This window comes from Macaca fascicularis, chromosome 4, assembly GCF_037993035.2.
Source record: "Macaca fascicularis isolate 582-1 chromosome 4, T2T-MFA8v1.1".
Lineage (NCBI taxonomy): Eukaryota > Metazoa > Chordata > Mammalia > Primates > Cercopithecidae > Macaca > Macaca fascicularis.
In genome coordinates this window covers 120,938,745-120,964,569 of record NC_088378.1, presented here as the reverse complement: position 1 = coordinate 120,964,569, position 25,825 = coordinate 120,938,745, and the positions used below count along the sequence as shown (strand labels likewise).

Genomic DNA, 25,825 nt, shown 5'->3' with positions numbered 1-25,825 from the left:
TTCGGGTGGACTCGTTCCTCTACTACCGCGGCCCCGGAGTCAGTTGCAAACTTGGATCCCAACGCTAAGCTCCCTGCACAAGTTGGGCAGGGGCTGTGTGTGTGTCTGTGCGTGTGTGTCTGTGTGTGTGTGTGCGTGTGTGGTGTCACCCGCACCTATATAGGGTGGGGGATTTTTTTCCGCTCTCTAGACTATGAGGACGAGGCCGCCCACCCCCAGTTCGCCTGTTTGCAAAGGCTCTCTGGTGAAGACGCTGAGACCCGGCTTCGGCTCGGCCCGAGTCTTACGCGCTCGCTTTCCTTGGAGTGCCAGAGAAAGCTCCTGGCTCTGGGAGAGTGGCGCCTTGGTTGCAAAATGACAAACCTCAAGTTTTTCTGCTCTCCCTTTTCCCCCTCTTCCTTCCAGATACGTCACGACGGATCAAACAGCTACCGTTTGATGCAGCTTGGCTGTCTGGAGTCCGTAGCCAATTCCACTGTCGCCTATTCCTCCTCCTCTCCTTTAACTTACTCCACCACCGGCACCGAGTTTGCGTCCCCCTACTTCTCCACTAACCACCAGTACACCCCGCTCCACCACCAGTCCTTCCATTACGAGTTTCAGCACAGCCACCCGGCCGTCACCCCCGACGCCTACTCTCTGAACTCGCTCCACCACTCGCAACAGTACTACCAGCAGATCCACCACGGGGAGCCCACCGACTTTATTAACCTGCACAATGCGCGGGCGCTCAAGTCGTCCTGCCTGGACGAGCAGAGGCGGGAGCTGGGCTGCCTCGATGCCTACCGCCGCCACGACCTGTCCCTCATGAGCCATGGCTCTCAGTATGGAATGCACCCAGATCAAAGACTCCTGCCAGGGCCCAGCCTGGGGCTGGCCGCCGCGGGAGCAGACGACTTGCAGGTAAATAAGCATGCAGCGAATTTGTCTGCTCCCTCCCCTCTTCGCCCTCCCCCTCCCGCCCCATTAAGGCTCCGTTTGTAAAGCGTCTCTCTCTCTTCTCTCCTCTCTCTCTCTCTCTCTCTCTCTCTCTCTCTCTCTCTCACACACACACACACACACACACACACACACACACACACACCCCACTTATGGAAAGTTATCAAAACAATTAGAGGAGGAGTGTGCCTGTTCTTTTCCTCTCATTGGATCCAGGCATTTCACCTGGACGCGCGGCAGTCCGGGCGGCTGCGGCCCTCGACCTTTGGTTTGTCCTCACAGAAGTCTTATGTGAATCAACATTTGTGACCCTGAGGGAATAAGGTGGAGGAGATGGAGAAGTCTGGGGTTGGGCCAACTGGACTCAGAGTAAGACCCAATAAATTGATGACCAATCGTACTCTCAATCTCCGCACTTTACAGGGTCTTCCGAGGCGTCCCAGATGTTTGTCTCAGACTGAGCTTGTGGAGATTTTACTACAAATAGGCTTGTTCTAAGAAAATTGTTGGGACTGTAAGCTTGAGCAAAAGTTTCACCAAATTCACTAGATATCTATGGAAAGTAAAGAATCGCAAATGAAAATCTCAAAGGTCTACCCTAAGGAAATAATCTGCATAGTGCACTTTACCGGGGTGTAGGTTGAGTTCAATTCTCTCCGCCTGATGTGCACTCAAAACCACAGCCCAGTTAGGTAATTTACATGTTTATTTTTGCTCTTCAAGCCATTACATTTTATGTAACATGCACCTCCTTAAAAAGACAAAAATGAGGCAATAAAGGTAGCGAAAGAGGGGAAAAATAAAGAAGGAAGGGAGGAAGGAGAAAAGGAAAGAAGGGAGAAAAAGAAGAAGGAAGGAAGGAAGGAAGGTATTCAGATACTGTGGAGGCCATCACTCAATCAGATGATCCCTCTTCTATTTTATTTCTTAACACATGTTTGCACATATTTTGCCAACAATAGAATTTATAAGTATGCAATTATGTTGCCATAGGCATATTTCAAACAAATGAACCCACAAATACCCAGAAAAGAATTCAAAAGACCCATATTTTTAGCTCCTTTTAGCTGAAAGTGCAGTTCTATCTGTGAGTTCCTACTTTTTCAGTCTGCACAAAGCTGGCCACCTTCTTCACACTCTCTGGACAAATAGGGAAATAGTCTAAGAACACAAGTTGGAGACGTAAGAGATCCCTTGTTGCGCACAGAAAATCTTTCCTCCTCATTTACCTTTGAGCAAGAGATTATTTTTAAATTAAAGTGAAAGCCCTTACAGTTCCAACAAAGAGCCATAGCAGTAAGATCAGTACACAAGAAAAAAGATTTGGCTGCATAAACCTTGACTTTCTACATTTATATTCATAAAATAATTTTATACGCTCTGGGTATTTTTACATTTTTCACAAGGATCCCCTTATGTCTCAAGAGGGAAAAAATCTGCCATTCACTGCTTAGCTCAACTAAAACCTATTTACTCCTTTTAATAGCCGCGTCTGTTGCTGATTTTTTTGTATCTGTACAAATTTTTTTTCTGTGCTAGGCACAAAGCCGGGCATTTTTCAAAAGAGGGGATTAGAGCATTTGCAAGCACTAGACAAAGAGCGAATCCCGTGCAAAAGGACACCGTAGTTTATCCCATTTTCGACTTAGTGCCATTCAACTGGTCATTTATGCAATGTCATCCGACCAAACAACATGTTTTACTTATGAGGGAAAAAAGTTTGTTAAGTGAAGAAACCAAGGTTCGTTTCTTCTAAGAAAATAAACATTGTAACCGTGCGCCAGAGAGTGGGAGAAAAAGTAGTTCACTGCCTTGGAGAGCTTTGAAACCATTTATCATCTACATTTCAGATATTTTGAAACCTTTTCCTGAGCCTATCTCTTTTTCCACATACAAATGTCCCTTTTCTCTTTTATTACTCATATTGAAGCAAGATTACTCTTACTAAGGGACACACTCCAAGATACTAGAAGAAATATAGTACTGCGTGTGATATACGTTTATACCCTTACATAGATATATCCATGTATGTATATATCATAATATATATCCATCTTTATCTATCTAACCTATGAATGCTATGTAGCAAGTTTGTAAATCTGACAAGTTATTTTCTTCCACTGTTCTTGCACCAAGTTGGCAGAATGAAAAAGAAAGAGACATAGCTACTTCTAAAACAAGAAATGGGGAGGGAGTGTGTGGGAGAAACCCGTCTCTCTCCTTTTATTTCTTCCTTTTTAAAACATTCATCAGCATATGCCTCATTTCAAATGCAACAAATGTAAATATACTTTTCCCTGCACAGAATTTTAAGTGAAAGTCCAATGGTTTGGAGGGCGGTCTAAGTCTGCCTAACAGATGCAAACAGTCTTGTGGCTTCAGTTCCATCTTTGAGTCCCCTAAAAAGATTTGCTATGGCCAACAAAGGAAACTGTCACACCTTTTCCCATCACCGCTTTAATTTATGCTCAGTCTCCAAGTTTTTTTTTTTCATATTGATTTGATAATCACTTTAAGGCAGAACATTTAAAATAAGAAAGAGCTCGTGAGTAGGTTGAAAAGGGGGGTCTTACAGGCCTGCCTCAATATGGTGAAAATGGGGAGGCGAAAGGGAGCCAGGGTTGTAAAGGTTGTTTTGTAAAGTGGGTTTTTATTATGCACCGACTCTCTCCGCATTTACTTAACTCTTCACGGGCTGTTGGGTAGGTTAACACCCTTCAAGCCCTCTTTCATGTCCAATACCTCGTTTGTTTGTAAAGGAAAATGAGCCTTTAACACATTTCGATTTGGGAAAAAAGAAAAGGACAGACAGGGAGAAATTTTTATTTTTCTTAATCAAAAATCAGCAAACCCTTTGCATCTCTCCAGCTCCAGGGATTCCTCAATCCATTAGGATCTTGAAGGTCTACAGTGAGTGAACCTGAAGGTTTTTCCTTCATAAGGTCCATTTTGGGTGGCATTATAGGATGTTCCTACAGTTGGGGTAAAACAAAACCTCTATAAGACATCCTGAATCCTGCATATGAAATAGTTCCTCTGTGTCCTCAAGAAACCCACAGTCCCAGACTTGACACTCTAGGTGTGATTTGCTCTACTCAGAAAGTGCTGAGTGTACACTGTCTGTATATATGCTGTGTGTCTTGATGGGGACTCAAAGGGCTTCTCATTCTCTTATGCCAAGATGAAAGACTCCCAGGCACTTTGAAGTGTAATTTTGTATGGTGATGTAAAATGCATACCTTAAGATTTATACAACTTTTAGATTGTAGTTTTTCTTGCAATTTTTAAAAAATTATGTTTGCTGGAAAGCTTGCTTCAGCTCAATGCTTGCTTTTAAATGTCTACTGAGAGAGAGTTCAGAGATGGGCTAGTCTAAAAGACTTCACCTACATGGTCATGTATGTGAGTATCCATTTAAGTAATGTTATTTCTGTTTCTTTTATTAAGGGGTCTGTGGAAGCCCAGTGTGGGCTTGTTCTCAATGGCCAAGGTGGAGTGATAAGAAGAGGTAAGTAACAAGTAACAACATGTTAACCCTAGACATTCTTCTCCTATCTGTTACTTTGTTTAGAAGATATGGTTGTGCTCAAATTCCTTTTCTGATGATTAAGAAAACAATTATACTTAGTCAATTATTCTAGTCCAACACTGGCATATCCACGTTTAAAAGCCTCCTTTCTTCCATTAAGGTTTGAACCCAGGCTGTGCCCAGAAGGCTTGTGATAGGAGATATTTGTTGCTCCTCACAGACCAGTAACAGAATCAAAGTTAGAGGCAGAAGGAAAGAAAAAAGAAAAAGGCAGAGAGAGAGAGAGAGAAAGAAAGAAAGAAAGAAAGAAAGAAAGAAAGAAAGAAAGAAAGAAAGAAAGAAAGAAAGAAAGAAAGAAGCTTCTCACAGCCCCTTCCCCCAGCACTAATACCACATCCTCAAGCAGAGTTTCTTTTTTAGTCCTAAATGTGCTAGTCACAGCCTGGGTGTTTGAGGTGATGGTGTTAGCTTGAGGCTTTGAAGGATTCTGTGAAAGGCTAGATCATTGAGGCTTTAGGGGAGGCTAATGAAACACCAATATTGTAGCTGCCCTTATTTTTCTAAGTGTCCAGAACATTTCTTTCTTTAAGGGAGGGTGGGAGGAGGAGGTGGTGTTAACTGTACTGGATAAAGCTTTCTTGTTCCCATCTGTTGAGGGAAACATCTGAATCCAGAGTTACCCATGGAATTGGAAGGTGGGGGAAGGCAAGAGGAGAGGAGAGAGCTGTTGCTTTCAGCTCTGGCACTAAAGGGGGCTGCAACTCAGATGTTCCATTTTGACAAAAGGTTTTGAACTATGACATTCTCAGGGCCTTGAGGCAGTGCAGATTTTGCTAGCTTCCCCTACTTAACTGTACCCAAAGCTTCTGAAGTTTATTTCCCTAGCAAGCTGAGTAACCCGAGCAGCACACAAGGCAAGAGGGACCAGATGTTATCCTAACTTCATACGAATTAATAAGATGTGGTCTGTTCACCAAGACTAATTCCTGCTTTAGGACCACAGTTGTCTGCAGTAACAGAACACTAAAAACTGAGTCTCTTCTGATGGGACCAAATAAGTGTCCTTCAGCCCCTCTCCATCCCTTTGAAAGTTTCTTGAAAGATTTGCTTTTCTGGATACAGAAATGTGCTGGTAGAAATCAGTTGATTCTTTCACATTTAAACTGCAGATTTTACATCCTAATGTCCAATGTAAACTCCATTTAAACTGACGGGGAAAGAAAACAAAGCGTGCTTTTCCTTTGGAACTTGGGTATTGTTCTAGTGGATGTAAGTAGTTTACATTAAATTTAAGAGAGCTGCTCATCTCTTGTTGGTTCACCCTATCGAGATTCACACACACACACACACACACACACACACACACACACACACACACACACACACACACACTAGTGGTATAGCTCCACAAAGATTTTTTAAATGAGGAGTATTATGCTTGCCATCCACGCTGGTACTCAGACATATGGAAATGGAATAAAATAGGCCCAAGACTGATGAATATTGAATGCACGCTGTTGGAGGAGGCAAAAAAAAAAAATTTACACAGTGAACAGGGGACCAGGTGAGATGTGCTGATCAGGGGTCTGTTGGGACGGGTAAAAATAAGGTGAGGCAAGAGCACTCAGGGCGCGTAGAGACGTCGGTGGTGCTGAAGGACAGCGCCACTAATTAGGTACGGGAGCCCGCTTCTCCCACAGCCGGCCTTTTGCTACTGCAGTTTTGCATTCAGTTCCACACTTATACCAAGATCACCTTCTCATATGCTTGGAAACTGCATCTGAGCATAAGATATCTGACAGAGGGCGGAATTACTTGAGGCCGAGGAGGGAGCTGGAGAGGAAGAGGCTTTGGAATCAATTGAATTTCTGGGGAGAGATTTATGGGACACCCTCTCACCCCCTCACACAATTCCCAAGAAAGGCCAACGCTCTTAAGTATCTCCAAAATGTTAGCTACTTTATCAGAGTCACAGAAATTATCCTCCTTAGGTGATGCTTTATTATTCCTGTAGAATTCGGTCCCTATTCGTTTCACCTAAAAATCGTCGTTGAATCTGCTACTTGAAACCAAATATTGATGTCATATGAGAACAGTGAAGCTCCAGAGAGAAAGGGAATGTAACTTGGGGTTTACGTCTGTCTTGTGTGACTAAACCCCCCTTCGTAGGAATTCAGATTTTAGCTGCTGAGTTTATTCCATTTCCACGTGTCTTAGAGAAAGGCCAGTTAACCTAGTTGAGCCGTGGAAAAGAGGGTGTGTGTCTATACGTGCCTGTTTACTCTGAAACAATCAATGTTCATGACAATTTACAAGTGGGTAGCAAGGAAGTGTATTCCCAAAAGAGGGTGTATATTTTGCTGCAGCCTGCCCAGCCCCTCATCTCAGAACTCCCTTTTACAAAACCCTAAAGAAGCCTATTTTCTCAATTGTCATGGCAGTACACAGGACCCCTGATATCAACAGCTCAGACTATTTGTGTTCATAAAAAATCAGGAAGACATTAACTCGAGTGCTCTACTATACTGCCCTACTTCATATAACCCGATATTGTCTAACAGCTGAGATAAAAATGTCTGTTTCTTTTCCAGTTCATGCTTTACAGATGACCCACCACATGAAACATGGTTTATTGCAAAGCACAACTTTTCACCATTTTCTCTCTTCTGCTAAGTTCCCGAATCAATTTACATTTCTAATGGTTTCTAGAATGTACTATGGGAGGAAAAATAAATAGATTCTACTTTCAAAGACCCCAAATGGTGTTCTTGAAGAAATATAGGTGCCTATGTACTTTACATGAGTTAATCACGGACATTGTCCTGGTTTGCAGTGGCGTGGAGGGCTTGGACGTTCTCAGTTGTTCTTTACATTTGGTGACTTCAACTTGTAAAGAACAAATAGCGTCGCCCTGACTCACTTGTTAAGTGGCAATTACATTATTTTAGCCTGTAATGAAGGCCCGATAGCCAAAGACTTCGTGGAAGAGGGGGCAGCAGCGAGGTAATTACCACCTAGATAAAATATTTGCCACCGCCTCGGAGGCACAGCTCCCTGCGCGCTCACTCTCAGTTAATGGTGTGCACGATTTTGCCCGCAGCTCCGCCACTCCAACCATCAGAACCAATAATCTTTACTTTACCCTGTGCTCGCGTATCGATAGCTTCTTTCGCCTCGGGCGTAGGCTTTGATATGTTAATATTACTGAGTAGCAAATTCTGCAGAGATCATATTAATGTTGTACGTACAGAGTGGAGCTTTGCCTTCGTTGAATATTCAGATACCGGGTTTCAAAAGGCATCTCTTGAAGAAATGAGGCTTCTATTTACAGGAGTCGTCTGTTTTTAATCATTAAAAAAAGAAAGAAAAACCCACTCTTTTTTCCCCCCTGAATCTTCTGAGGCTCTCTTATGGCCCCCTCCCCTTTGTCAGACACTGGTCCCTTTCATTTCTTGCTCTGAGTATTTAATAATAAGTGAACAATGTTGATGACGATGGTGATTATGAAGCTCATAATAAATGGATCCATATTGGAATCGCAGGGTGGGGGTTCAAGTGGATAGTGGCTGTGGACCTCAGAAGTGGGCTAGATGAGAAGACCCAGCTTTTCCTTACGTGGGTGGAAAGTGACATTTTGGCCCTGGTCTCTTTCGTGAAATCGGGACGGCAACTAAAAAGGGCGGGGGGGGGGCGGGGGGCGGGAGAGGAAAAAAATGAAAAAAGTGGAGAGGGGAAGCGCCCTTGTTTCGCTTTGTGATCATTCTGCCTTGCAGCCCCAGGCTAATTTCAGAAGCTTAAATACTGCCATAGCCTCTGGGCCACGCGAAGAGGGAGCGGACCCGGCCATGGGCAGGCAGGAGCGCTTTCCTGATTGCCCGTGGCTACACAAAATACAAACTACTTTGAATCAAAACATTTTAGGGGAATTAATATGATCTGAACTCTGCACGTTTTAAGAGAGTTTGAGTTTGTCAGATCGCTTAGAGGTGACTGGCACGCCAAGGCAAAGGCACTTACGCCGCGGTATAAACATTGTCAGATCTGATTTAATTTCTTTAAAAAAAAAAAAAAAATGCTTCCTTGAAATGGAACCTTAGCTTCAGCTGCCCAGTCTGCCAATAACAGAGTAGAACTTTTCCCTTTAGCCGGCCTCAAGGCCGGCAGCAGGCTGCTTGGCAGGAGGACGCGGTTTCCTCTGCTTCTCTGGGTTTCAAGAAGGCGCAGAGCCTTGGAATTCGGGTTGGAGAAAACCGTTGGCTCTTTCAGCAGCTCCTGAAGGAGTACAATTGGAGGAGGATGGGAAGCCTTGCCCTTCTTCCTTTGTCAGTACTCTTCGGATTCCAGACGGACTACCTGGAATCTCTACTCTCGCTAGCCAAAGCTCATCTCTATGGTTCATCCGTTATGGGTGAAGATAGAGCCGGAGATACACCTCAAGCCTCGCCTGCCTCCTTGGTCCCCAGTGCAGATTCTGCAGGTTTGAAATTCAGTCTCCTTTATGTGAAATCTAAAACTCTTGTGCCAAAGCATCCAGAGGCATGATTTGTTGGAAATCTTTTTGGGGGGTTGGGGGTTGCAGTGGGGAAGAACAGCCTACAGCCTTTTCTCTAATTTCTTTAACTGCTTTGAAAATCAACAGAAGCCAAAACACTTTCTGCACTGGGGAATGGGGATTAATCTCCCCCCCCCCACCCCCACCATACACACACCCTAATATCCACCATTATACGCCTACCACCGCATTAAAACAGCCAGTCTCTTCACGCACACCTCTCTTTCTTTTGTTCTGCCTAAAATCTACAAAAGGAGAAGCTCATTCGGCCCTGGTAATCCAGCTATATCTGTAATGTTATACCCTTCCCCCAAACAGCACAATTCGCTCCTGACACATCATCAAAGGCCTACTTGATTCCAATTAAGTCCGCATCCTTTGCTGTTTGATTACAATTAATATCTGCTGCCGTGGGGGAGGGGTAACACGGGGGAGGAGGGTTAGGAAGGGTGAGAGGCTAGAGGGGAAGCAGCCTAATTCTACCCACCCAACTCACAGGTGCACCTCGCAGAAATGCTACGGTAGAACAAACAGGGACAGGAAACTCTTGTAATCGCTTACACATTTTTAATGTGTCAGAAAAAAACGAGCGATCACTGGAGATGAAGAAGGGGAGAAGAAAAATCCCTGCCGTTTGTATTTCTTTCATTTGAATTGTAAACATCTGTTTGGCTGTAAGGCGAACAGAACATTTATTTTGCTCTCAAGATTTGGTCTAATTATGTCAACACCGACGCTACGACGAGTGGGGCGGCGCTGTGGCTTTGGAGAGGATGCGCGCACCGGCCCAGCGCCCGGAAGCCCTCTAGGAAGTATTGATCGCACCTGGAGAGCGCGCGGGGCCTCTCGCCACAGCTGGGTGCGTTCTGAGAGAGGGGAGGCGCGGAGGCCGTGCGTGTGGCTCAGAGGCAGATTTAGAGGCTCCAGGGACTCGCGGCTCCTTGGAGACAGCCGCCTCTGTTTCCTCTGCCCTAATAGCCTGGGATGAGAAGAGAAAAAGCTCACCCAGGCGCCGGCGCTTGTCTTTCCCATCTAGTTGCAGCACAGACGGTAGCAGTGTGTGTGTGTGTTGGGGAGAGCGGGGTGTGGGGGGGTTGTCTTGTCCTACTCCGCAGTTCACACCCTGCAACGGGATAGTTGTTTAAAAAAAATAAAAATGACGGGGTTGGGTGGCCTATAATCAGGTTGCCAAGAGTGCGTGCATCCATTTCCCCTTGCACGTCCTTACAAGGTGGGGAGATAAGTAGAGCAAGTGTGAGCGTCTTCATTGTTTAGATGGACAGACTGAGACCCAGAGTCATTGGCCCAAAGTTTCATGAGTCGCTAGTTGGTCAAATTCTTACTCGTAGACCAGTACTCTTTCCACTGCTCCACACTGTCTGCAGGCACTTGTCGAGATGTCCCCAGCTATGCCAAGGCAGCGAAGGTAGAGCCACTCCATGCTTCTTCAAACCGAGTAAGATCTAACAACGTATGACAGCTGGAGGATCTGCATCCATGTATTTTGTGCCTAGTTTTGTCACACCTGAGCTGGAAGTCTCTGGCTGACTTCTTCCTGCAGCTATGGCAAAGTTGTCCCTTTTATGAAAGCCATGTCCTAGGCAAAGGACCTTGAGTAGACAGTTTCTCATTTCTTACCGCTGTTACCATAGCTACCCATCAGAATTTGCAGCATCACTGAAAATAGAAAGCCCTATCTCCAAATTCCAAATTTAAAAATAGTGAACTTTGTGAAAGTATTGCTTCTGTGAACTGTATATGGAAAAGGGATGAACTCTGGAGAAGTTCTGCATGAATACACTGGCTATAGAATCAAAGACATTCCTAATTGGGATGCTGACTCTAGAATGATTATCACATAATTTCAGTAAGAGCTGACATGCGACACAAGCACCATGAGGAAGTTCAACTAGTAACAGTGGGGATGACTACTGTAAATGACTTGGTGTGGGCCAATGTTTCATGACGTTCTTCTTTGAGATCTCATGATTACCATCTGTAGTCTGGATTCCCTTAAAGAAGTATCACTCCCTCAGTACCTTCAATCTAAAGACAAAACCCTGGTGATACTGACCTATTACTTTTTTCCACCTCTCTAAAGAATAAATCACTGAGAAGAAAGATATCAGGTTCCCCATGTTGCTGTAAACTCTACAAGTTGCCAAATCTTTAGCCAGGACTAGAGAGTTCCCCAAGGCTGCAGCAATGCCAAGTATCAAAGCAACAGAAATTCCCTTTAAAGATGCTGTGACATAAAAAATAAAAGACTCTATAGTTGATGGCTAATCCTGAATACAAAATAAATCCTTCAGGCAATTTGTGTGTGCATAAAGCATACTCTTAATATGCAGCTTGTGTAACGTACCTAATAAATGTCTACTTGAGCATAAGCCAGAAGCCCAACCTAGATGTAGGAGAGGGAGACTCTGGGCCCAGGGAATTGGCACGTGGGTGGGTAGCAGACTCAGTGGTTTCCCTAGGAGCAGCTGGCTTTCAACACATAAGGTTCACTTTGCCAAAAGTCTTCCAGTTGGGGGAGATTGATCTAACAAATTCTTTTAAAAATGATAATTATCTACATCTCCCTAAATTAGGTTTCTAATCCACTGAAGATTAGTAAAGATAAGAAAGTTCTAAAATTGTATTATTCCCTATCATTAGCATCCAAGCAAATAATTCATACATATACTCAAACGCTCTGTTCTCTCACTCATCATAAACTTGAAGCTAACTGGCAACTGGGTGAGATTCTTTGTGTCCTCATTTGTATACTGGCTAGTATGCAAGACAGGAAAGTTTATGTAAGAATATAAATTTGCTTATGATTCATAGTGATTGTGAGTAGAGATCCATTTTTAGAAGAGGGCTATGTGAATTTTGCATAAAGACATTGATTTCTGTTTGTTTAATATATTTGGTTTAGACTTATCTAATTCCTAAAATAATCAGGATCATAATTCTCACAGTATGACTCTAAAATACAGATTCATTAATACCTACCTTGCTTTCCTGTTCATCTCAAATTTTCAGAAGTCATTTAAGAATTTGTTTTTGAAATGCATTTTGCATCTGTAAGTACAGAGTGAAACTGATAACAAAAGTGAAATTGTAGTTTTAGGTCCAGGAATCTGGGGCAAATTTTTATTATTGTATTTTGGCTTTAAACTCACTAAGAATATGAAGAGGGGGAAATCACAGGAGAATTTGATTTTAGCTCCTAAAGCAGGTGTTTACATGATTTGCCGTTGTATTGGCTACAAGTTTGATGGTCAAGAAATGGATTTTAATTTGACAATTGAGATTATGAACTCTCAGATTTCTAACTGAGAACAGGTTTTCAGGCACTAGCATGGAGGTTTTGGCAGAGTGCACAGGACCCAACTTCTAGCCTGAAAATGGTTGGCTACCCTGACATTCCCAGTGTTTAATCTCCTGGTTTTTGTTGGTTTGTTGTTGTTTTTTGGAGGGGCTTTAGAATGCTTAGGGAGAAAGATCTTGGTCTCCAGCACTTGCAGGGAAAACTTGGGTAACCAAAAGACAAGCCAGGAAGAATTCCAGAAGGTACAGGGGTAGAAATATTTTAAGAGTGGGGCAAGGTTAACTTTAAGAGTGGGGCAAGGTTAACTTTTTCTGTCTCCTCAGGTTTGGGATCCCTTTGCCTTTTAAAAGGTCCTCCCAGGTTCTTTTGCAACCCAGCGCAGGGAAAATACCAGAATCTGAATGCCAGAATTTCTACCATCGATGTAACATTCCATATGTGCTAGTTAGTAAATGAGGGTAGGAGATACCTGGGAGGCAAGTGGTAAGTCCTAGTTCAGTGCTTCTCAAACTTTAATGACCACGTGAATCATCTGGGGCTCTCATTAAAATGCAGATTCTGACTCAAAAAGTTTGGAGGTGAGTCTGAGATTTTGTGCTTCTAAAATGCTGAGCAGTAAAAATATTTTAGACAATGCTCTTCTACCCATTTTTCTTCCCCCACCTACTTTTTTAAAACCTCTTTTCTCTCACAGAACTTTTCCCTTTTCTGGATATGGGTCGTAAGATTGCCCCTAACTGAAGAAATAAAAACATGATCAAAAAGCCAACTTTGAATTTGCCTTAGACCCTTAAAAGCTCTACCTTCAGATTGCTCAATGCATGAGGCAGTTTTGGATTCCGGAACTGTAGACACCATGCTAGCAGGGTGGACATCGGCTCCAAAGTCTTGCAGTGGGGGAGGAATTGGACAGTGGGAAATGCTTCTCAGAGATGATCACCCTTGGATCCTCAAGTCCTCTTCAGTTCTTGTTGACTGCCCGAGGATAGGGAACATACACTGTTGTTCCTGGAGGAGATTGAAGCTCAAGGGGCTTTCTGGAGCTTGGAGACAGAAAGCTTCTGTTCCAGGAACCCCAGCATGGCAATATTGCCTTGATGATTTTGCTACTGACAATTATATATATTTTCTCCCTAATAGTAATAATGACAATGAAAATTACAACATCAATATTATTGTCAGCTAACATTTAATAATTATTAAATTAATAATAATAATTAATTACTGTGTTCTAGGTATTTTGCTGATGTTGAGGGCTGGCATACAGTAGAGGTATTTAACCTACCATCACCTGTATGGATTGGAAATTTCTTTCAATGAGTAACTGGTTTTTAGCAGTGCCTGGGAGTGAGTGACTGTGGTGCCTTTAATTGGCAGATGGATGAGGAAAATATGGCAGTTTTCAAACACTTTGGAAAAGACAGTAATTGTGGATAAAACGTTTTCATCCATTGTGTACATTGTGCATCTGTGTGTGTACATAAACACAAAACCATGTATAAGTAATACCTACTCCTTGTGAACTTAACTATTGAAATTCAGGTTTTTAATTCACTGAAGCGTTTCTTAGTGTGAATGTTGCCAAAATTAACACTGGTGAGGCAGTCTACACTCCATAGGATGCCAATGTTTCCTAACAATTGCACACTCACAGACATCTTCACAAACATTGAAAAGACACGACCCTGAGTAGTATTTGAAAGAACATTCAGAGCAGCTCTCTGTGATGATTTGGGGGATATATAAGTACAACTGTTAGCATGTATTCCCAAATCCAGTACAGTCTTTTGATGTTAACTGCCTCTCATGCAGTTAGCTTCTTTCACTGTCACTAACATGTGCTATACTTTTTTCTCCCAAGGTGGCACCTGTGTGGTCAACCCCACAGACTTATTTTGCTCTGTCCCTGGACGTTTGTCCCTTCTTAGTTCTACTTCCAAATACAAGGTGACCATTGCTGAGGTAAAGAGGCGCCTCTCCCCACCTGAGTGCCTCAATGCTTCACTCTTGGGAGGCATTTTGAGAAGGTAAGACAAAGCTGTATTCTGGCACAGAATTTCTAACTGATACCATACCCTCAATCCTTAGTCATGATGTCTCCCATCTGATAGTGTATTCCCCATGTGGTAAATTGTCTCATAATTTTCATCAGAATTGTGAATTTTCAAAACCTAGTTTTTGTTTGTTTTTATACAGAGCAAAATCGAAGAATGGGGGCCGCTGCCTGAGAGAGAAATTGGATAGGCTTGGCTTAAACTTACCAGCAGGAAGACGGAAAGCAGCTAATGTCACCCTCCTCACTTCCTTGGTCGAAGGTATGACTTTTCAGTTTAGCAAAATAATGCTGGAAGGTTAGCATGTCTTTGAAACTCAGGTTTGTTAGACTATGCTGTTTTATTTTTGTCTGTACCATTAAGCAAGTCAGTTAACAGTTAAGGTAAATTTCCTAAATTATCTTGACAATGATGATTCAATTAGACTTAATATAAGATTTAGATAATTCATAAAATATCATTTAATTTACTAATTTTGGTAGTAATAGGAAATAAGACAATGGAAGTTTTGGGGACTTCTCCAAATAGCCTCTAAGTAACAGCAACATGAAATTGGCAGTGCTCTTGTCATTTGCATTATTGTTTATTTTAGAGTTTAAGTAAATCTAACTTAACTCATTGTAATTCAGTACAACATGATCTACAGGAGAAATAACCCTTTACGAAGAGTTCACAGGGGTCTAGCCATGATACTGAGACTGAAAGCATATTGTATTAATCCTAGTAGACCTCTCTAAAGACATGGTGAATTTTCATGGCTGTATGGGTGGATAAGCTCAGCTCAGTTGGAGAGATGTTGAGGTTAACCAGTAGTATAGAAAGAGAAATGGAAATAAATATATTCCCAGAAGTTGTTTTATATCCAACTTACCTTTTCCCTTTTTTTCTCCTATTAATGTCTAAACTTTACACATTCTTATTCAATCTTCTTTTAAGGAGAAGTATTGTTGAAAGTTTTTTTTTAACATTGTGGGGAACTTTTTGAATGTCAAAGGAAAGTTCTTTCATCATGCAGAATGCTATTGTTTAAAATATAAAAGGCCGGGGCCTTTTGCCAAGCCTCACCTTGAACACATCTGTGTTACTTCATGCATTCGTTATTTGCCTATATGGCACTGTAGGAAGTAGTGAGTGAAACACAAAACCAAATATCTATAATTTTTTTCAGATTTTCAGTATGTAGCATTTACTGTACAACATTGAGAAGTAGTGTGTTCTTGACATTTGTCTTGGCAGAATTGCTTTGGTGATTTTGTTCTTAACAGCCATCTTTGCTGTGTTCCCTGATAGTAGTCACGATAATAACAACCACAACAATAATATTATTGACAACTGACATTTACTGTGTTACTATTACCATGTTCTAGGTCTTGTGCTGTGTTTGCCTGTGTGTGCTGGTACTAAAGGCTCGCATATGGTAGATGGCTGTAACCTATCATACACCCACATTGGGGAAGAGCAAAGTAGAAAAAAAATGACTAATGGGTTGATTCCAAAAGGAGACAGATTTCTACTCATTTTAAGTAAAAATGTGGGTAAAATTATAGTTATCCTTGTTTAAAAATACAACAAAACACTTGCTCAGGATAATAGAGGGGATTCAAGGATCATATGGATGATAGGACTTGAGTAGTCCTCAAACCCAACTCCACAGTAGAGTCAATTGAAAAGGTTTCTTACAAAGTGCCTGGGTCTCATCCCCAAATCAACTGAAACTCATTCTGTGGGGATGGCTTAGGCATCTAAAGTTTTTAAAACTCCCCAGGTGATTCTGATGTATAATGATGTTTAAATATCATTGATTTAATTGTTCCTTGGAATCCTTTTCACTACCCAGGATGATTGTTTATGAATGCTCATGAAATTTCTAATTGGTGTGAAAATTATCAATCCTAGTAAAGACTTTTCTCCATGCTGTCTATGAAAGTACTGGTCAGTACAAAACGGAAGAGCCACAAAAAGTATGTTCGCAGTTCTTACTGATTTTTATGGTAGCCAAGAGCACTGGAATATCCTGTATGGGAATCCTCAATCTGTATTAGCAGCAAGGGTGCAGGTCAAATATGTGGAATCCTAGGATGATCTCCGGAGTCTTACCATCCTACTCTTTCAGCATACCTCTCCTATCCCAAAAGTGCCTGACTTGTGTTCTATTCCTGTGGCCTCTGCTCACAGATAGCTATCAGCCTTGGCTAATGAAACAAGATTTTATCCTTTTGAGGAGCATCTTATCTTAATTGTGTGCTTTTGAAATCCCCAATATCTTCAGGGTGTAGAGAAATAAATCTTTCATTATTGAATTCCAGGCACATTGATGAAACCTTAGAAAACAGATTTAGACTCAAACGGACCTTTTGCATCCCTCCATTCCCCACATAGTAAGAACCCTCAAACCCACTTTCATACACACACACACACACACACACACACACACACACACACACACACACACTCTTTAAAGTTTTAGTGCTTATGTGCAATATTCTCTGACATTTTAATTTGATTACATATTTTGTGTTCTTTTCTAATGTTCATTGTAAACCCACTAAATTTATTTGACAACTCACTGTCGAGTCATGAGTCATGACCTACAGTTTTTAAAATTATGAGTTATACTGGGATATAAGGAGAACCTAATCTTTGACGTACAAGGACATTATATCTAAATTGAAATAGGCTTCATTATAACCCTGAGCTGACAAGAAGAATGACTTCATTGTTGATGACTCTCTTTTATATTTTTATCCTCATATTTTGGTTGGGTTGGTGGTAACAGCTGATTACTCCTTTCCAGCCAGCAAGATGCCATGTTCTGAACTAGGTCATGGCCCCTGGAACCCTGCAGACAGTATTAGGCGTATACAGAATAATCATGACCCAACTCTGATTCATCAAACCTCCTGGGACATTGAAATCGTTGATGTTTATCAGCATTTTTGGCAACTTGATCCAATGTGGGTCTAATGTTTGTTCCATTCGTACAGTTTTACTCCTCTGTGAATTTCACCATACTTACCATTTCATGTTTATAAATTCTTGAATTGACCGTGAGTTTGGTAATGTTATCCCCCTCAATCAAATATTTTTCAAGAGCCAGAAACTTTTTAGGCATTTTCATTTTCAAAAATTCAAAAACTAGGTTTCTAGTGTCTAAAACCGTCCATTGGCTTCTTATATGGCCTTTCTATTGTCTTGTGGGAAAGAATACTACTATTTCTTTCATCATTTTTAAACTGAAATCTCTTCTTTATCTTCTGGATTTTCTACATTGACTTATATGTGCATTTTAGTTACCAATAGCTAGTAACTTAGCTTGTCTTAACTATCTCTTGAAACTGTTGCTTGAAATTGTTATAGTCTAGCCATGACCAGATGAGTTTCTCAAACATCCTGATGACCCAATACATTACTGGGGTTCAATTATACCCCCCCATTTTTGTATAATATTGAGCATAGGAGAAAAAAATACCTAATTGATTGTATTCCTCGTAGAGCAGACTTAGAAATAAATCTCATGAAGGTTAAACTTCTATGACTTTGCAGTACTTGACTCTGCCTCTTTCTGGGGAAGATTTGAATACAGTCTTGACATTGTTGATATTTTTATGGAATACCAATGAAGGAGTAGTATGTGGGGATCCTTGAAGGCTTTCCACATAGAGATGATGTAATCTTTGTGAAGAGCCAATAAATGAACAATAAGGTGCCTTATGACGGGGATTCAAATTATCAAATGAACCTTTTTTTTTTTTTAAAAAACAACACTTGTTACTGACATAACAGGTTTCATGAGCATATCCCTAGCTTTCTATGCTTACCTTTGGTTTTCACTTTTAAAAAATTATTTTAGAAATCATTTTTCCTATATTCCTTTTAAATGGAGTCACTTTATGAATAGCTCCTAGCATTTTTTTCAAAGCCCTCATATTAGTCATTATTTTTAGAAATCATTTTAGGGATATATAAGACAGGGTTGTTTGATGCAAATTTATACTATATTCCAATAATTCACAACTTTTCTGTTACAAATATTATTGTACCTACTAACAAATGGGATGAAGAACTTCTGACTGGCTGAATGTTTTTCCACCTGATAAAGTGTTTGAAAAGTGAACGTTTTAGTAAGGCAGATATTTAGACTGGGGATTTTGGGGGGTCTATATAACATAGATATATTTTATTCTGAATGAGATAGAAGTATTTAAATTGAGTCCCATGAAAGTAATACCACATTTAACTTTTTTTCCAACCCATAAGTCTTCATCTAAGTGGTTTAAATCTATAGGTAATAATTAGGTATAACTCCTTGTATGCTGTTTTATTACAAGTCTCTCCTTTCAATTTTCCTTTGCTAATTACATTGCTCTCATCCATTAGTATCCATAATATCAGAAAGATGTCAGTCTCCGAAAAATACAGTGGCTTGGATTTGCTTAACTGATCTTCTTGAAGAGACACTGGAATAATTTTACTCTTCTAGGGTGGAAATAATTCTCTTCTAGAGTGGAAATTATTCTATCTCGAAAACATTCAAGGAATTTGACCAATATTAACACCCTTGTTATATGTTTATTACTCTTGAAGTGGCAACTTCTGTGGATGCCTCCTCCATATTTTACTTAAGAAGAATGTTTGCAGAAATGGTGGTTATTCAAATAAATACAAGGAGTCAATGATCTTGTCATTCCTGCATATCACTCCCTTCTTACCTAGGATGTTCCAAGATGAATGACATTGTAGAGTATTACCAGGAGGAAATTCCATCTGCTTGAGTGGTGTGCTTCCTGGGACAGTTTTGCTGCATTTGCAAAAGCTTGTATAACATTCTCAGGCAACACTCAGGGTTCTGAAAGTACAGATTATTTAAGCTCATAAATATAAATACCTTGAGCTGAAATTTGTTATGATAAGAGATCAAATTCTCTCTCTCTCTCTCTGTGTGTGTGTGTGTGTGTGTGTGTGTGTGTGTGTGTGTGCGTGTGTGTGTGTGTGTGTCTGTTTATGTTTAAACAGTGTGGGACAATGAAGGGCATAAATATGTATCAGCAAAAGAAAGGGAACCAGTTTCAAATATTGTGTATGATCTCCATCAACCTTTCTCAGTTTAAATCCTTAGTAACTGTTGCTCTTCTCTTTCATTTCAAAATATATACTCTCAGACCCTATCCTGGACATCTTAGCTCATGTAAATTAGTTGTTTTGTGCCACTTTGAAAATCTATTAACCCTTTGCCTGGTATTCCCCCTACCACCTCTTATCCTCAGAATATCATTTTTGAAGTAGGGCCTGACTTTGGACTGGTTACTTAACCTAGATGAGTTTCATTTTCCTAATTCATAAATAAAGACCATCATATCTATACTGATGAGAATAATGCCAGCTGTTATAACAGTTCCCAAAATTTCTGTGGCTTAACATAATAGAAGCTAATTTCTCACTCATCACAGTCTGATGTGAATGTTCATTATCAGGGACCTTTTTTATTGTCAGTGTCTCATTCAGAGACCCAGGGACCCAGAATTCTTCCATCCATAGCTTACTCTGCCTAAGTCTTAGGAGTCCTATTCATTTCGCTCACAGATGAGGAAAGGCATGATGGTGAAAGTATACTGCTTCTTATCCACTCTAGCCAGGAAATTATCCAGTTACTACTATTCACATTCTATAAGAACTAGTCACATGATCACACCTTATTGTGAGGATGACAGTGGGATATGCTAGAAAATGTAATCTCGCCGGGCGCGGTGGCTCAAGCCTGTAATCCCAGCACTTTGGGAGCCCGAAATGGGCGGATCACAAGGTCAGGAGATCGAGACCATCCTGGCTAACCCGGTGAAACCCCATCTCTACTCAAAAATACAAAAAACTAGCCGGGCGAGGTGTCGGGCGCCTGTGGTCCCAGCTACTCGGGAGGCTGAGGCAGGAGAATGGCGTAAACCCGGGAGGCGGAGCTTGCAGTGAGCTGAGATCCGGCCACTGCACTCCAGCCTGGGCGACAGAGCGAGACTCCGTCTCAAAAAAAAAAAAAAAAAAAAAAAAAAGAAAATGTAATCTCTAGCTGGGCAGAGTCTTCTCAGAAACAACTCTATCATATACAAAGAAAAGATAAAAATTGTATGGTCTAGCACCCATATCTACCACAACATCTACCCTATGTCTCTTTTGTAGGATTAACTACATTCACATGGATTAAACATTTGTACAATAGGCCCCTCATAGAGCCACTAAATAAAAATTAGTACGTGTGTCCTAGTTTCCTTCCTCCTAAATAACAGTGCTGCTTAATAGTGAAATGTACTAAAAATCATAAAACTTAAGCCTGGTAGGAAAATTAAGAGTGAGTAGTCTAAGCACTAGAGCATAGTAGGTTAGAGCATGGTTTCTGGAGTCAAACTTGTCTGAACTCACTTCTACACTTGCTGTAAGCGAAGACACATAATCTGTCTGAGAATAACTGTCCTTATTTATAAGGCAGTGTTAAAAAATAACACCTTTCTCATAAGATTGTTGCAAGGGTTAAATCAGAATGTTTGCAAAGCAAAAAATTACCACGGTACCCAGCCTAAAATCATTGCTCAATAAATTTCAGTTATCATTATTCTCAAATGAGAAAACTAAAAGCAAGGTGAGAATAACTGTTCTGCACAGGATTACACAATTGGGCGCAGCAAGGATGAGAACCCAGATCTTCTGGTTTGCAGCATCATGGCATATTTTCCATTTGGATTTGTGTTTGTGGCATATATCATGAAAAGTTTCGTTGCTGAATTACTTCTGAATTTAACTAAAGTAAAACTCAGGGATAGAAAAAAGATTACCAGTTTTTGAGCCTGTTTTTCACATTAGATTGGTCCTCCCCTCCTGCTAGGAACCCTGGACAAGTTTCTTGAACTTCTTGTGTCCAGGCTTCAAAAACTTTGTCCACTAGTACAGGGTTTTTAAAACCCGATGAACTTTCTGCTTCTGCTTAATCCCTCAAAGTTAGGGGGACATTAAATCTTGGTTTAATCTCTTCTGGAATAATTATCAATAGTATCCATTATACTTTTTAAAGGATGCCAGTTCAGTAAGTTATCAGTTACAAGATTCCCCTACAAAACCTTTTTATTCCAGTCTGGCCAAACTGCCAAAAGACAGTAGAAAGAAATCCTACCACTTGGTGGTATTTCCCTTCTGCCTTTAATCTTCAGCCTAAATTATTGCATTCCAAGGAAACAAGGAGAAACAACCGATTTGTCAATGAACTGTTTCCTACAGATAAGATCTACCAAAAAAGTTTTCTTCATATGATTAGTCTATGACTTTGAAAGGAAGTATCTTTGACTACATGAGACTTGTAGGCTTGAAAACCGGAATCATTTTGCCAATTATTAGGGATAACATCTGTTTAGGGAATGCTCATCGTAAGTCATTCTTCTCATAGAATTTAGAACAAAGCTAATATTCTCATTGCTCTCACACAGGTACCAACAATGGGCTTTTTTTTTGGGGTGGTGGCGGTGAGATATGAAACTAAAAGTCATGTGAAACTTGAGGAACTCATGGACTTCATTTCCCAAGTAACTCCTTCACTGGCCTTCTCCAGATACTACATTCCCAAATTAGTCCCACCTTTGGGAGAAAGGTTTTCAGCTGTCTTCTAAAAGTGTATTTGATATGAAAAGTACAGTGAGTTGACTTCTTGAATTAATAGCTCTAATTGATGTTCACTTTAGTCAGTCTCACCTGGAAAAACTCTGCTGTTCCCTTTTACATATACACATCCTGGCACTCACAGTATCTTCTTGGAGACAGTGTTTTCTCCGAGAACACATATTTTTTAGACTATTAGATTTTGTATCACCCATAAATGTCTTATTCTAAGCACAGAATAATTTCTGTCTAGGATACTCTGCTTTGGCAATTGGTAATTAGATGATAGATCTTATTGTTATCTATTATCTAGAAACTTACATTTATCAGTATTCAAAAATTGCTCTCAATGAACCTGAAATAGTATCACACAATATTATGGATAGATATATACCATCTTAGAGTATATCTTTTACAACTATTTGCAAACTTTCTAATAACACTCCCCTAGGCTGCATTTTAAGATTTCATTCATTTCTGGGGGGAAAGGTATTTGCATATAGAGGCAGAAGGAATAGAATACTATACATACGTCATTATGTCTTACTATGTGCTTGGGTGTCCATAATCTCCTGTTCCTACTCATGGTGACTGTGCCACATAAAGACAAATATAGCCAAACCAATTTGCCTCATTTTTCCCTTGCCACTTTTGATCTAGCTCATTATTCACTCTTACACATAGTGATGCTCACTAAAAAGACATTTGAATTGTCTTCCTAGTGTCTTTCTTTTTTCTGTGATTCTTCCTTTCAAAACTTAATGGATCAAATAATGCTTTTTTTCCTTTTTCTTTTCTTTTCTTTTTTTTAAAGAGACAGAGTCTTAAGAGCTCTGTTGTCCAGATTGGAGTGTAGTGGTGTGAACACAACTCACTACAGCTTCTACCTTCTAGACTCAAGGGGTCTTCCTGCCTCAGCCTCCTGAGTAGCTGAGACCACAGGCACATGCCACCATGTCTGGCTAATTTTGGATTTTTTGGTAGAGATGGAGATCTCACTTTTTTGCCCAGGCTGGCCTGGTTCAAGTGACCCTTTGCCTTGGCCTCCCACAGGCTGGATTATAGGAATGAGCTGTGACCCCCATTGCTTACATTTATTGAAATTTGTAGGTATTGCAATCAAACTGCAGACTGTAATTACTCTTAGTGATGACTAACTTTTATTGGATAACATTGGAAGACTTGGAATTACCAATGTTCCATCTACAATAAATAATTGAGTTCAGAATTAAATCTTTCTCAGAATAAGGCAAAGAGTAATTTTACTTTTAGAATAATATAAGTTTAAATAAATAATACAAACAGATAGTTCAGGATTCAAAGTTACAGAAAAGTATTCAGTAAAATACTTCCTTTTCACTCTGTTCCCCATTCAGTTCCCCTCCTAGGAGAAAACAAATGTTATTAGTTGATCTTTTTTCTTCCAAGGATATATGTGTGTACCTCTTTTATTCATTTTTAAAACAAATTATAACATTCTGTAGACACTATTTTGCAATTTATTTTTTCACAGTTTATCTTTGTGTTCATTCTTTTTTCTTCAGCGCTTACAAGTTGTTCTTTTAAACACTCGTGGTATTTCACTGAATGGATGTATTGCAATTTATCTTACCAGTCCTCTTCTGAATATCGTTTAGGTGTTTTCAGTCTTTGGCTATTACAAATAGTGCTTCAATGAAGAACCTCAAACTTATATAAATAGTTCCACAGATATGCAAGTACATATCTTCAATAAATGTCTAAGAATGGCGTTGCAGGGTCCAAAGATAATTTGCATTTATAGTTTTGATTGATTATTGGCAGATTCTTCTTAATAGTGGTTGCCAATTTATAATCCTATTAGCAATGAGGGTAGAAAGCATTGACGTTATAGTACTTTCCTGTACTCTAAATTAAACAGGAGACTATCAATTTTTTTATCTTTGCTAGTTTGATTGACTAAAAAAACAAACAAACAAAAAACCTCTATTATGAAGGAGACTGAGAATTTCTTGGACTTTTATGAGCTTTCCTATTTACTTATTTTGTATTTATGGAGTAATTTTTTGTACTTTCCTTATTTGTAAGTTTTCAGAAAAATTGGCTTATTACATCTTAGTATGTCTTTCATATGACACACTTTCATTTTTCAGTTGGCTGTTATGGGTTTTTGTTTATTTGTTTTGTTTATTGAGGTCTTTGCATGCAGAACTTTTTTACATTAATATAATTATATTCTCATATTTTATTTCATGGCTTTTAGTTTCAATTGTAACACTGTAAAAGGCCTTTTTAATTCCAAGATCATAAAAAAACCATGTTATCTTCTAATTACTATGTGGTTTCATTTTTTTTATGTTTAAATCTATGATCCACCTGGACTTTGTTTCATGGCTAAATGTATGCTATAGATCCAATTTTATTTGTTTTATTTCCAGGTGGCCACTTTGTTGGCTTACCACTTTCTATTGATAATCTACCTTTTCCCTACTAACTTTAAGTGCAAGCTTCATCTTATATTAAATCCACCTATATAAATATGCTTTTCCAATAGGCTGAAGTCTTTCTTTCCCTAACAATGCTATCTCTACTTCTACTACCACATTTTCTGTTTTGTCTATAGAGTTCATACCATATTAGCCAAATAAGGGAGGGCTCATCATGCAAGAACCCATACAGACAGAGACTCTTACAGTTTCATATTAACTCGCTAGTGGCTGCTTTCCCTTTTGTATAAGTCATAGAATCCTTATGTTTTTGGAAGATGTACAGTTCATCCTCACCTAGTGCTTTCTCTTTATCTTAGGACAGTGGTTTCTCAACTCTGGTTTGAGAGAATTACTTTAGGAGCATTCAAAAACTGCAGATGCCCTGGCACCAGAGATTAATTGATATGGTGTGAAACACATTTTTTAAAGCAAATTTCTAGGTTATGGGAGTAGCAACGGTTGAGAAAGCCTGCCTTCAAGTATAGTCTATTTTATTAAATGGCTCCACTGATAGAGGGATATACTCTCTTTTTCTATTTTTCATAGGTTTTTTCTGTATATATTTAATTCTTTCTAACAAGTCTCTTTTGCTCTAGTTCTTCCCTATATTCTTTGGAGGGGATTCTTCACAAGACTATTGTCATAATTAATATACTGTTAACATAATTTGAAAGCTTTTTCATTTAACAAATGTCTGCTAAGTACCTATTGTGAATCAGATGCTGTGCTAAGTGCAGGATATTGAATGGGGAACGAAACTTTCACTTTGAGTTGGTGTTTGACAAAAGCATCATCAAACTAGTGAAACTACTATGTTATAAGGCACCTATTCATGCCATAGATCGTATAATGTATAGAGTTGTAGAATGCATTCCTTTTCAAATAGTCTGGGAAATCTGTAAGTCAGGGCATCAGATATACTTACTTTGTCCTTCAGCTCCAGGGTTTGCTTAAGCTCGATATTATAAGAATTTACTTAATTCTCAAATTTACTTTCTAATAAGATACTTCTTGGAATAATCCCATAGAACTGAATGTGTTATTTCCCTATACATGAAAATAAGATTCAAATCATAAGTACACAACTGGAGTTTAACACATACAAATTGTTATTTTCATTTAATAACATTGGGTTTTGTAAGACTAAGTTAAACTAAATTGTTTTTAAGGCCATATTGTTAGAGTGACCGTTGATGAGAATTATCTATTGAATAACAATGTACAAGTACTGCTTAGTAAAAATTAGTGTTAAATATTAATTTTTTAGTTGTGTAAAGTAATTTTAAAAAAAATACCATAATTTTAAAGAAAGAATTTTTTTGTTTTGTTTTT

General features: G+C 39.8%; 1 protein-coding gene across 1 annotated transcript in view; it reads left to right on the top strand.

Annotated features, from left to right (window-relative positions):
* Positions 1 to 334: 334 nt before the first annotated feature.
* TFAP2D (transcription factor AP-2 delta) overlaps positions 335 to 25,825 on the top strand; it is a 55,226-nt gene continuing 29,735 nt past the window's right edge. Inside the window, exons 1-4 of the mRNA XM_005552763.5 lie at positions 335 to 903; positions 4,387 to 4,447; positions 14,201 to 14,366; positions 14,536 to 14,654. Coding sequence (XP_005552820.2) covers positions 355 to 903; positions 4,387 to 4,447; positions 14,201 to 14,366; positions 14,536 to 14,654 — 895 coding nt within the window. The 5' untranslated portion in view covers positions 335 to 354. The remainder of the gene's footprint in view (positions 904 to 4,386; positions 4,448 to 14,200; positions 14,367 to 14,535; positions 14,655 to 25,825) is intronic.